Below are 12829 nucleotides of genomic sequence, written 5' to 3' on the forward strand. Positions count from 1 at the left end.
GGTTTAATTTGGAACTTCTCTTTATTCAATTGGGTTTTGGAAATTCTGGAATTGAGAATTCTCTTCATAAAAAAACAAATTTAACATCAACCAAAGTGTGTGCATCACAAGAGTCTGCGTTTTTTCCTGGTCCTTTTTTTTTAACTTTAGTTTAACTGAAAAATATTTGAATTTAACTTGAATGCAATGCAATGCAACTAACCCCCCAAAATCAAATCAAATGTATTAACTTGTTTACAATCACCGACGATTGAGTATATGACTAAGTATCTCTTAACATTACTGTAACAACTTAACTCTGTCTCTTTATGTATACGTCACGTAACCTTTGAATTTAACTTGAATACAATGCAAGTAACCCCCGAAATCAAATCAAATGTATCAGCCTGTTTACGATCACCCACGTCCCACGTCCCACGTCCCACGTCCCGCGTTACTGTGTAGCACAGGAGCTAGCTAACTACTCACTTGTTCAGACATTTTGTCAAACATCAAACTCCCCCCATATCCAATGCCTATGACTCTCTGAGCCCCCCATCCCATCATAGGGGGCATGCATCTTCTGAGCTAAGTCTTTAACTACACAGCAGTTCTCCATTTAGAATTGGGTTCTTCTTACTTCTCTTTGAGAGAATCTCAATTCAACTACCCTCCTTTATTATCTCCTCCTCATTACGCATTCTGATTAAAGCTTCAATTCAACTATACATAAGGATATAAAAACCAACATTAAAAAAAGTCATGTTTCTGATGTTCCAAATTTCACAACTGCTTGAATTCTCTTATTACAAATTGAAAAAAACGGACAAGATAAAATAATTTTACCCCCTAAAAGCCATGGATGATGGATTCAGAGTCTTCAACCCCGAAATTAGAAGAGAAAGAAACAAAGAAACACAGGAGCTAACACAAACTGAAACAGAGACATCTCTAAAAACAATTGCGTTTGGCGATTTTGATTTTGATTTCTCTCTGTTTCTTTCTTTTCTTCTTTGTGCAAAAACCGAAACAGAGTCGAGTCGTTTTGACTCTTCTGAATGAAGCTGTGGGGCTGGAGACCTTAAACGACAGAGCCATCTGTTTGACTTGTCATATTTCATGGAAGTGTAAAAGTAGCATGTCTTTGAGACAGATATGAATAATCCTTGAAGATAAATTAAACAAAAGAAAACACAAACTTTTGATTATATAAAACAACCCATTACAAGGGAACAAGTGGTTAAACACTATTCAAACACCTGGGACCATAGCATTAAGTATAGCTGATTAGGTCCAAAAGCAACTCTCACAAACTCACCGCAGAACACAAATATAACACTTTCCCTACAACCCTTTTGTCAAAAGTTAAAAGACAAAAAGAAGTCTACTCATCCATGTCATGATCCTCATCCATTTCCTGAATCTTTATCCTCTTAACTGCATGATCAGCATCAGACCTTGGCCCGTTGGGAAGTTGGATCAATACATCTGACTTTTGGCCCGTGACAGCATTAACAAGCCCTCCATTCTTCTCAACCCGATACACCAACCCGCTTCCTGTTGGCCCTGCATCTATATACACAGTTGAGTTCTCATCAATCTCTTCTCTCACCAGCATTCTTGACAACTCTGTCACCACCCTCTTCTCAAGCCATCTCCTGATTGGTCTAGCACCATAAACCTGGAAATTGGAAGAAAGAAATAATAGTTTAGTATTTCATGCAGAAGTAGAGCAGTCCATAAATTTGGATTTGCAAAATACAATTCGGTGCAGAGATACTCACTGGATCATAACTCTCATCCAGAATATAATCCAATGCTGCATCAGTCACTGCCAAAGCAATTCCCCTCTCAGCCAGTCTGACTGCAACATCCTTCATTTGCAACCTAGCAACCTTCCTCAGTTGGTCACGTGAAAGAGGATCGAACACAACAATCTCATCAAGCCGATTCAGCAACTCAGGCCTAAAGTGCCTTTTCACCTGTCCAAGTACCAAAACGCAAGTTAAGTACCGTACCAAACAAGCAATTCTATAAGAATGCCAAATCACCGTTAGGGATCACTGAAGATACCTCTTGCATAACTCGATCACGAGCATCTTGCATTGTACAGTTGCCCATTAAACCAGATAAGAGATGCTCTGCTCCCAGGTTTGAAGTCATAATAATCACCGTATTCCTGAAGTCGACAGTACGACCTTGGCCATCAGTTAACCTTCCGTCATCCAACACTTGCAAGAGAGTATTGAAAACAGCTGTGTGTGCTTTCTCCACTTCATCAAACAATAAGACACTGTAAGGCCTCCGCCTCACGGCCTCTGTGAGTTGCCCACCTTCCTCATGACCAACATACCTGTAAAATGTGAATGAGTCAGATTTTATAATGCTAAATTCAGGAAACATATGTATGAAGAAAAACTGCAAATGCACTTACCCAGGTGGAGCACCAATTAAGCGTGAAACAGAGTGCTGCTCCATGTACTCAGACATGTCAATTCTCACAATCAGATTTTCATCATCAAAGAGTTGCTCAGCAAGAGCCTTTGCAAGCTCAGTTTTACCGACCCCAGTTGGACCCAAGAAAAGGAATGAACCAGTTGGCTGTTGGGGTCTTCCTAGGCCAGCTCTTGACCTCAAAACAGCCTCTGCAACAGCATCAACTGCCTGGTTTTGCCCCACTACTCTCCTATGCAACCTCTCAGCAAGCCCAATTAACCTATCTTTCTCATTCTGGCCAAGCCTTGTGACAGGTATGCCTGTCCAGCGACTTACAACCTCTGCAATTTGGTCCGGTCCAACCGTCTCTGTCAGTATCAGATTTTCATCGGTACTACCTTCAAGTTTTGCAATAGAAGATTCCACATCCTGAATAGCCCCATACCGCAAGTCAGCAACCCTGGCTAAATCATACCTTCTTTCAGCCTCTGCTAAAGCGATTAAGAGCTCTTCGCGCTTTTGCTTAAGCCTTCGAAGCTCGTCAATCCTTTCCTTCTCCTTTCTATACTTCATCATCAGGGGCTGAAGCTTGTCTCTCAAGTCATCAAGCTCTTTTCGCACCTGTGAATCAAATGTTAGAGCCAACAGAAGAACAAGAACAACTTCGCTAAAAACAGAATCTGCAACTTAGGAGAAGACAAACATTCTCTAATAATAGATTGGAGAGCTAACACTCACTTCAACCAGACGAGCTTTGCTAGCCTTGTCCTTTTCTTTCTCAAGTGCATGAAGCTCAACTTCCAGCTGCATTCTCTTTCTTTCGAGGTTATCAATTTCTTCAGGTTGACTATCAAGCTGGACTCTCACATTTGCACAGGCTTCGTCAACTAGATCAATTGCCTTGTCAGGGAGTTGGCGCCCTATACATAAAAAGAAAAGAGAAATTCAATGCCAAGAAAATTTAAGCAACACAGCCAAAGCTTCAGTTTATATAAATATAAAACAAGAAACTATACATCCATTAGCTAATTGAGTCCATACCGGTGATGTATCGACTTGAAAGCTGTGCAGCAACAACCAGAGCTCTGTCCAGAATTCGCACACCATGGTGACCTTCATATCTCTCTTTTAACCCTCGAAGGATACTAATTGTGTCTGGAACGCTAGGCTCAGCCACATAAACCTGTTGGAACCTTCTCTCAAATGCAGCATCCTTCTCCACATATTTTCTGTACTCCTCAAGAGTTGTTGCACCAATGCACCTGAGCTGACCTCTAGCAAGCATTGGCTTTAAGAGGTTGGCCGCATCCATCGACCCCTCTGTTCTACCAGCACCAAGAACAAGGTGAATTTCATCAATGAACAGAATCACCTTCCCCTCAGCCTCTTCCACTTCCTTCAAAACAGCCTTCAACCTCTCCTCAAACTCTCCTCTATACTTTGCCCCCGCCACCAAAGCACCCATGTCCAATGCTATGAGCCTCACATCCGCTAGATTACTAGGAACGTCTCCTCTCAGTATCCTCTGAGCCAAGCCTTCAACCACAGCAGTTTTTCCAACTCCTGGCTCTCCAATTAGAACTGGGTTGTTCTTAGTCCTCCTTGAGAGAATCCGAACCACCCTCCTTATCTCCTCATCTCGGCCAATAACCGGGTCAAGCTTCTCGGCCTCCTCAACAAGATCTCGTCCATAAGTCTTCAATGCCTGAAAAGTGGTGTCCCCATGGGCATTGTCCACCTTCTTCCCCTCCCCACGAAGCTTTTCGACTTCCGATTTCACTCTGGCCGGGGCAATGCCAGCTTCTTTCAACAAATCCCCAATCTGGGAATCCTCAAGAAGCCCAATAATCAACTGATCAACAGCCAAGTGAGTGTCCCCTTTTGCCTTCTGCGCCGCCTGAGCTCTTCGAATCACTTTGATGAGAGTCGTGCTGGCTGGGATTTCTTCCGGGGAAGGGGACTGAGATGGAAGCTTCTTGAGCGCCTGATTGAACACTCTCTCCACGGCCCGTGGAGCCTCTGCATTGCCACTAGCGTTGGCAATTGCTTGCTTGAAAATGCCATCTGGGTCAGAAATCAACTTGGACGCAAGGTGGAGTGGAGTGAATTGCGCATGGCCAGCATCCGTAGCCAGCTCATGAGCCCCGGAAAGAGACTCATTGGTCTTGCGGGTGAACTTGTCAGGGTTCATTTCCTTCACCAGTTAATTGATACGCAAGAAACACTACCAAACAAAACAAAAAAACAACATTAATGCATATGCAAAACCAGGATCAAAAGTTTCATAAAAAGAAAAGTCAGGATCAAAAGCTGCACAACGCTTTATCCTAAACAACATGCATGGCACGAAATTCATGAATCATTAAAATTGTTTTCTTCAATACATAAAACAATGTCTTTCGCAAGCCAAATAAAAAAAATTAAAAAATTAAAAAATTAAAGCTTTTTTCTGGGTTTCTGAAAATTTAGTCAAGGATGCATGCATAATGCATTGTTAGGCTAAACCACAATAATTTCAACCTAACAATATAGCAAGGCTAAAATTAAAAACCTAAACACAATCATAGATCAACAACTTATTTCGCTAAAATTCGAAAAAAGACAGAGGCTTTGCTCTACAAGCATATTAAATTAAATGGTTCAACGCAAAAACGAGAACCGAACTGAAAGAAAGTCTAAAATTCATGGATTAAAAGAGAGAGAGAAACGAGAAAAGGAAGAGTCTTGCACCACATACCTTGTGCTTGTAAGATGGAAGCTGAAGCTGCGACTTTCTATGACAATGGTGGGTATTGTGGAATGGCGTTTGGCAACTTTGATCTTCTATGTGCTTGATTGCTTTGCTTTCTTTTGTTTCGGTTTAGCAAAAACAGAGCCGATTCTGTGTTCTTGTCTGAATGGAGCTTGGGAGTGCGGGAGAGTGAGTTTTAAGGAGAGGGGAGATGAGACGCATCTGGCCGACACGACAGCACCCAGAATGTACTAGACGAAGCGGGAAGCTTTCATGGCCTTTTCGTAATTTCCAGAATCTTCGTTCATAAAAAAATCGCAATGCTATTAAAGCCTTTTGCTTCGAAACGCACCGCCTATCTATCCAGTAGCTTCCGCCCGTTCCAATCACCTATCATATCAAAAACCCAAAAGAAATTTGTTGCTAATTAAAAACTCAAAAACTCTATTCAATTTTCATTATTTCAACTTTGAAAAAGTAATTATACTTGAATATTTATTTAATTTTTAAAATAAATAAATAAGAAATTAGATTTTAATCTTTTCATCTTATTACTCATAATCTTCCCGTATTGTTCTTAATGCGATAAATTATTGAGTCCTGTGACCTAACACGTGACCATGCCAGAAATTATTAGGTCCAACGGGCGGATAGGATAAGAGAAGATGAAAGATTTGTTTCTTTAGTTGTTTTGTGTTAGGCTTTCAATTCGAAGACTAAAATTAAAATAGAAATTGAAAACCCTACAAAAATTATTTATTTTTTCAGCCCAAATGGAATTGTATAGCTTCTCATCAACCAAACAAATTCAAAGTACGTAATCAGAAGAAATATTTCAACTTAGAAATCAAACTTGTGGGTTAATTTGCTATCAATAAGATTGTAGATTTCAAGGGGCAAAAACTGTATAACAGATCTCCCGAGTTTCAGTATCAATTTCCCAATATAACAATCAACAAACTACTTGTTGGTATATATATACACAAAGACAGATAACAGAGTTCTAACACCAAAGCCAAAATTTGAAGAAAAATAGATATGAACCCCATGGCAGTTTGGATGCAAAGACAGTTGCAACGAACGGTTCATATCTATCATTTGAACCCATGGCATTTGATCTTGTCTCCGGTCAATCCCCAGGATGAGCGCTGCCAAGCTTTCTGCAAAATAATGATAGAAATTCAAGAGCAAAACTCAAAATCCATGACATCTTTCTCAACGTTGGACAAAAAAGAACTGACTTTAACAAATCTATTATGACCCCAAAAGAAAAGAACAAAAAACAACCAAGTACCTTATAGTCTGAAGTACTCACATGCAAAAATCCAAATGAAGATTTTAGTCCTCATCACTATCATAAACAACTGCCATTCTGCGATGTGGTGCAGCCTTCCTAGGAGGAGAGTCTTCATCTGACTCGATTTCCTTGCGCTTGTGACTCTGTCCAGACTCCCTAGCCTTTGGCTTAGGTTCCTACAAGTATATCCAAGAAATAATAAATATTAAATCATAATAAGCGTACTAGAACATACTAAGCGTACTAATTCTTGACATAAGTAAAATCGCCCTACGTTTGAAGAATTACAAGCAAGTAGGTTCAATAGAAAACTGAATGGTTAATTGATCGTAAATGTTCTCAAGCCAACTCAGAAGAAAGAATTATGGAGCCATATACTTCCTATTTTATATCTTCGTGATGCAACACTTTCCAAGTCTATTTTTATGGTAACAATATAACAGATCCACATGCTGAAAATTATAATACAAAAACATTTCTACTCAAAAGAAGAGGGACATACCTCAGCCTCCTCCTCATCGGATGCTTCATTAACTTCGGCTTCTTCGTGTTCTTCTTCTTCTTCTTCTTCCTCCTCATCTTCATATTCTGGCTCTGGATCCTCAGCCCTCTTACGTGGAGGAGATATCTCATCTTCTTCCCCATCAGTTTCATACTCAGACTCGCCTCTCTCACTATCGGAGAAATCCATTGAACGCCGAGATGATTTGGCAGTTGGCAAGGATGACTTGCGAGGGATGTCTTTAGTTCCCTGTGAGTAACATTCCAAGAGTCAACAAGTTTAGCAGAAACGATATACTATAAGGCAAAATTGTAAAGATCAAGTTATACGACCTTCTTAGCATTCAAAATGCGTTTCTCTGCTCGAGCTTCCATTTCTAAATCCTCCTCTATATGGCGGCGAGAATGACGAGACTCATAATAATCTGGTTCATCATCCTGAACACCAAAATGATCAACTAAGAGACCTAACTTGGGTCTGAATAGATAGGTAAATAAACAAAAAATTCCAGTTATGTACTAGAGAATTATTAATGGGCCTTCCACATCCACAAAAAGAATGAAAAAAATGAGAATCTTCAAATGGCATAAACTGAAAAACTACCAATCTAATCATTTGAGTGTACTGCAAAAGAACACAAAACCTTGAATTGACGAAAACACAAAGGAATTCCCATCCTGTCCACTCTCCACCCCCACCCCCAACCCCTATACCAATAACATACCTCATCAAGAGCATCTTCCAAGAAACCAGGTGAAAGTTGGCGCCTCCTGTCCACAGTCGGTGTATACTTTCGACTGACCTTCTCCCTCTTCCGATTAAGAAGTAAATTATTTCTGATTGTTTGACTTTCAGCCTACAAACCAAACGAAAAAAATCAATCTAGATGTTCCGTGACACAACATACAAAACAGAAACAACTACAATATGAAACAAATTACCCTTTCTTTCTCCTCCTTTTCTCTCTCAGGATCGATGTCAGTAACACAATTCTTAACCTTGTACACTTTTTTATGTCGAGAATCAACCAGGGCAGTTAACAGTCGATGTGAATTTGATGATAAGGACGATGGCATAAACCTCATCTTCTTCAGAACCCTTCCTTGTGATTGGAGAATTCCCTGCAAGTACAAAGCACAGGTAATTAGGAACAAATTATCTTGGATACCAAGTTTTTCTAGAACATAATATGAGCAATTTCTAAGTTGGCAGTTCAGAAATATCTTCAAACATTTTTGGAATCTTTTCTGGATTTATGTTGCAAACAGAGTATGCCATGCATATATTCATGAATGACATACACACACGCACACACCCAACAGATTTAGGAATTTTACCTTTTCGTGCCTGAGATATAGGTGTGCTTGATCATGCTGTGCTTCTTGCACGGATATATCTAGAACTTCATTCCCAATTAACAACTGCAAACTGCCATCAGACCATCTCACAAATCGTGCATTGCTTTCACACTACAAATCATAGGAAACAATAGGTTAAACACTACTGAGTGCATGATGTATGAAAACAAACTTGTAAACAGTGCAGCACAAAATGGGTATTATGGTGAAGTTGAACTTATATTGGCTTTCAAAATGAACAGAGAGAGTTTGAAAAACCCAACAACATATAGGATAAATCGAAATGTTAAGGTTCATACACACAAACATACACAAAGTTTTCCTAATCTGAAAAAAAAAGGCACCAATTTGCATGCATAACAGAATAGAACAAACATAATTACTTACCGATGTTGTGCCATCTGGATTTCTAACTCTCCTCCATCGCACAATATTGTTCTCCAAACGTATACGCTTCTTAGATCCTGATTCATCTGTCACAAATGTATCCTCCTCCACATATGTCTTTGGATCAAACGGTTTGGGGTCAATGCCCATAATATTTGAAACTTTGATCATGTTCATCTGCATAAGGATAACATTCGAATATAAAAATGTTCCACCAAGTCAAAAAAATTGAAAAAGTTATGACTTTTCTTATTTCATAATCCAATAGTGAGTATAAACAATAGCAGTCAAGTAATTCCGAAGTATCCCAAAAAGTGCCTAAGTGAAATAAAGAAGATGAAGGAATGGAAAACGATAGAGCATAAATAATAACCAATTTAGCATCTTTAACTTAAATGCACTTTTACAAAAAATAGATTGCATCCATCTAATGTGGTCTTAGATGCTCATGCACAAAGCAAAAGATTTAATATTTAAAAGTGATTCCCCCATGTAGAATAAGGATTCAAACCCTTTCTGGATGAGCAGGAGGTGGACGCAGTGGAATCTCTAGTTCCAATGGGGGGCCAACTGGTTTCTCTCTAGGTTTAGCCTCAATATTGTCCTCTTCTGAATCATATCTAGCATCTTCATCAGCCACTACATCCTCTAGTCTTGGACTCTTTCCATAGCTCCCTTCCTCTTCCAATGGGGATCTCTAAGGCAGGAACACACGTATAAATCATTTTATATTTTATGACTCTTCAACAGCCTCAACAAACGAAAGATTTAAGAATACTGTTTTTCAAATTGGTACTCACATTTGGTTCATGCTCAATGTCATTTTGAACAGCGTAATCTGTTGGTTCTTCTTCATCAGAGTCACCAAATACATTACGAACAGCAGAGTGTGCGATGTGAGTATGGTCCTTCTCCTCGTCAGGGGATCTAAAGTTTAAAATCAAGTTTCCCCCTAGTCAAAATACAGTAAGTTTTTTTTGTTTCTCTGGAAACAAAAATATGCACAGTGCTTGATGCCAGCGCATTGCCATGAAGATCCACTAAGATAAACGAGAAGGAAAAAATGTTGCTTCAGATATGCTCTTTAAAATTCACTGAGCACACATGTATATTTGTATGTGTGAGAGAGAGAGAGAGAGTTACCTCGGACTTCTAGCCTGATTAACCTCGTCATCTTCATTGTCAGGGTAATGGTTTTCCTCAGACCTCTCAGACCCACTTTCAATCACATTTCGTCTCCTGCTTGTCAACTCTTCTTTTTCATCAGTGTCCGTATATTTTCCATCACTTTCTTCTCTTTGATCACCAATTTCTACTTCTTGGGAACTTTGTTCTCTTTCGCCCTCACTTTCTCCTGGATCAGGGTTAACATCACGCTGCTCAGCATCACTCTCTACCTCTACCTCCCCCTGGCCCTCTACTTCACCTTCACCCTCAGGCTCCAGTGCTCCCTCTCCTTCATCCTGAAAACAAAACCATCACGAAGATGTTTTCACAAAGCACCTTGATGCTGGTATAGTTGTTACAAGTGCTAAAGGATTGTTTCAAACTTTCAGCATAAGCATAATGACAATACATTAAAACAATTACAGACTTAAATACATGTCGACCTAATAACTTATAATCACTACATCATATCAGATTCAACTCATATTACTAATAGCCAAACACAATCCTTAAATTTTCCCAACTACTTTAGTGAGCCAGAGACTTCCTTTAGTTCCTTACAATCACAAGATTCCTCCAGAAATACATTCCACACATTTTCATCTCTAAAACTGAACATGTTAAAAAAAGATGCATATTATTTCATGAGTCATGACCAGTGATGACTTTAAGAAAATCAAAATGCTCATGATCCCTTCAACACCAATGCATGTTGAGCTTCTCGCACGTTATTTATGTTCCCACTATCCATTGACAGAAAAGTAATATGATAAGACTAATAACTTGTGCTTGTGCAATTTCAGCTTAAATGCATTAGATATTTGCGTCAATCATTGTTAAACAAAAGTGCTTCTGCTCTTCAACACAATCAACCTCTTATCTTTCATTCTTCTTCTTCAGGAAAATAAAAAATAAAAACACATATATATAAACCCCCAACCCTAAAAAGAACCGTAATCAAATCCTCAAGACACATTCTTCTAACCAAAGCATCTACCACCATTAACAAAAGCACAGCATCGCTTCAAAGTTGAAGATGAACAGCTAAAGTTGAAAATTGAAACCTAAAAATTTACAAATATGCAATTGTTATCTGAATTGAAAACGAAAAAGAAAATCGGGGGATCATACAGAAGGGTAATTGGGCTGGGGATTGGACTCGTGCTCGGAATCAACCTCTTCTTCTTCTTCGGATTGATCGCCGAACAGGTTCTGCATCATCTGATGCCTCTTCTCCTCCCCCATCTCTGCGTGCTCGTTGTGCTCGGAGCTCCTCGGGGCTTTTACTTGGCCGCGGATCTGGCTCCGATTGATTTTGTTCTCCTTTCTATCTCTAATCCAAATTTCCCACGACGACAGTGATTTATCTATATAGTAAAAAATAAAAATCCCTAATTTCCCATTAAATCATGTAGTTTTAATTTTATTTTACGTACACTAGTTGTCAAACGGACGGGGCAGAACCGAGCACCGCTGATTAGTAAATAAGGTATACACTAGTTTTAGAGGAACAATAAGACATAAACAATATAATAGTATTACTTTAGGATATTTATGAGAAATAGGTACATTTTATATTGATAAGGAAATTGTGAGGAAAAAAAAAGAATTAGAGGAGCATGTCATTGGGGTTAGATTATGGGATCATTTTTATGAACCAACATAAAATAAAATTATGAACTTATTTGAGAGTGATTTTAGATAGGCCATAATCAGTAGTGATTTCAAGTGATTATAGGGTTTCAGCACAAAAGAATAAGTAATTCTAGGGGAAGCACTCCATAAAATCACCTGGGAGTGATTTTGCATTATGGGAAGAAGCATTTCCCACGTTCTTCTCCAAAAAATAACGTTTAGTGATTTTAAGTGATTTTGTGTGTTTCTCCATAAATGTACTTAGTACCTGTTTGACATTGTTTATTTAGGGTAATAAGTGATTTTTAAAAAAATTCGGGAAGTGATTATTTGGAGATGTGATTATCCATAAAAGTGATTATTGGGCTCTCATGAATCACTCTCAAACGAGCAATAAAATGATTATATGAATAAGTGATTATTCACATATCAATAATCACTCCTAAATGAGTCATGTAATAATAAAAAATGCTTTCACACAGGTCAAGTTACATATAAATACAATAATAATGGAAAAATATCACATGTTAACTTTCATCTCAGCTGTAAAAAGCGTTGGGGTCTTTGAATGAGGGCCCCTTACTTGAATTCAAAAAAATTTCCTACAAACCCAAGTGGGTTTGGTCTAGTGGAAAATTGAATGGGCTATGTCACACATGTTGGGTGAATGTAATTGGGCTTCTCAATGAGGTCTCGAGTTCGATCCTTCGCATGAACGAACCTCTTGAGGAGAGCTTTCTCTTAACCATTGCCCGGCTCGGAAAGGTGACACTCCTGCCACCTTTTTTGTAACCAAAAAAAAAAAAATCCTACAAATTGTCGGGACAAATCAAAATTCGACGGGAAATGTCTTCACTGCAGGTTTAGGGTTTAGGATTTATATAATAAAAAGGAAATTATTTTAAGCATTGCTGTTTTATTTTTAAGAATATATATAAGCATATAAAGTAACCCATGCTTTACCAGGCAAAATTGTGTCAAAGTTTGTCTCTTGAATCGTATCCATGGCCAACCAAATTTGTCTTTAATGTAGTTTAATAAAGTACCTATTTTTTGTTCCCCTCAAATTCCCAGTTGTAGCGTGGTGCAGTTAGCTATGGCTTGGCATATGAGCAACTGATTATCAAGACCAGAACGCAGGCTCTGTTGTTAGCTTATGCTACTTCCCATGAACTGAAATGGAACTAGTTTTAATTTTGAATGAGGTGAAAGAAGCAAAGCTCCCAAGAAATAAACAGTGCATAAAAATGGTACACATAGCAAGACACATAAAAAGAGAAAAGCACCCTCAAGCCGACACCACATACACAGGGCCACTATCACCGCACCGTCAACAT

General features: G+C 38.8%; 2 protein-coding genes across 5 annotated transcripts; both read right to left on the minus strand.

The window, feature by feature from the left end:
• Window positions 1-1156: 1156 nt before the first annotated feature.
• HSP101 (heat shock protein 101) lies at window positions 1157-5474 on the minus strand. The gene is made up of 7 exons (XM_008241808.2): window positions 5153-5474; window positions 3457-4639; window positions 3154-3335; window positions 2414-3036; window positions 2053-2332; window positions 1764-1961; window positions 1157-1660 (listed from the first exon to the last, which is right to left on the minus strand). Exons 2-7 carry the CDS (start codon window positions 4604-4606, stop codon window positions 1364-1366), a joined length of 2730 nt encoding a protein of 909 aa, XP_008240030.2. The 5' UTR covers window positions 4607-4639; window positions 5153-5474; the 3' UTR covers window positions 1157-1363.
• A 536-nt stretch (window positions 5475-6010) lies between these two features.
• On the minus strand, window positions 6011-11352 carry VIP4 (leo1-like family protein). 4 transcript variants are annotated; one of them, XM_008241806.3, is made up of 12 exons: window positions 10989-11352; window positions 9834-10153; window positions 9491-9617; window positions 9202-9387; window positions 8691-8867; window positions 8283-8414; window positions 7887-8066; window positions 7670-7801; window positions 7278-7382; window positions 6946-7194; window positions 6462-6619; window positions 6011-6306 (listed from the first exon to the last, which is right to left on the minus strand). In XM_008241806.3, the coding sequence occupies exons 1-11, from the start codon at window positions 11100-11102 to the stop codon at window positions 6485-6487; spliced, it is 1857 nt and encodes a 618-aa protein (XP_008240028.2). In that variant the 5' UTR covers window positions 11103-11352; the 3' UTR covers window positions 6011-6306; window positions 6462-6484. The 4 variants fall into 4 exon arrangements, with proteins under 4 accessions (XP_008240028.2, XP_008240027.2, XP_008240029.2 ...); XM_008241805.3 differs by having other exon boundaries at window positions 6441-6619; XM_008241807.3 differs by having other exon boundaries at window positions 6441-6619; window positions 11034-11331.
• Window positions 11353-12829: the final 1477 nt, after the last annotated feature.

The sequence above is a fragment of the Prunus mume genome, linkage group LG7, assembly GCF_029339155.1.
Source record: "Prunus mume cultivar Tortuosa linkage group LG7, ASM2933915v1, whole genome shotgun sequence".
NCBI classification, from domain to species: Eukaryota; Viridiplantae; Streptophyta; class Magnoliopsida; order Rosales; family Rosaceae; genus Prunus; species Prunus mume.

Bases quoted from the DNA above. Each gene is read 5' to 3' on its own strand.
- HSP101 (XM_008241808.2), bottom strand. From the start codon at position 4,606: ATGAACCCTGACAAGTTCACCCGCAAGACCAATGAGTCTCTTTCCGGG. The intron at 2,333-2,413 runs GTAAGTGCATTT...CACATTTTACAG, and splicing joins TTAATTGGTGCTCCACCTGG to GTATGTTGGTCATGAGGAAG. The intron at 1,962-2,052 runs GTATCTTCAGTG...GTACTTGGACAG, and splicing joins GTGATCGAGTTATGCAAGAG to GTGAAAAGGCACTTTAGGCC.
- VIP4 (XM_008241806.3), bottom strand. From the start codon at position 11,102: ATGGGGGAGGAGAAGAGGCATCAGATGATGCAGAACCTGTTCGGCGAT. The intron at 8,868-9,201 runs GTTTGAATCCTT...ATCCTTATGCAG, and splicing joins CTCCTGCTCATCCAGAAAGG to ATGAACATGATCAAAGTTTC. The intron at 8,067-8,282 runs GTAAAATTCCTA...TTGTACTTGCAG, and splicing joins TATATCTCAGGCACGAAAAG to GGAATTCTCCAATCACAAGG.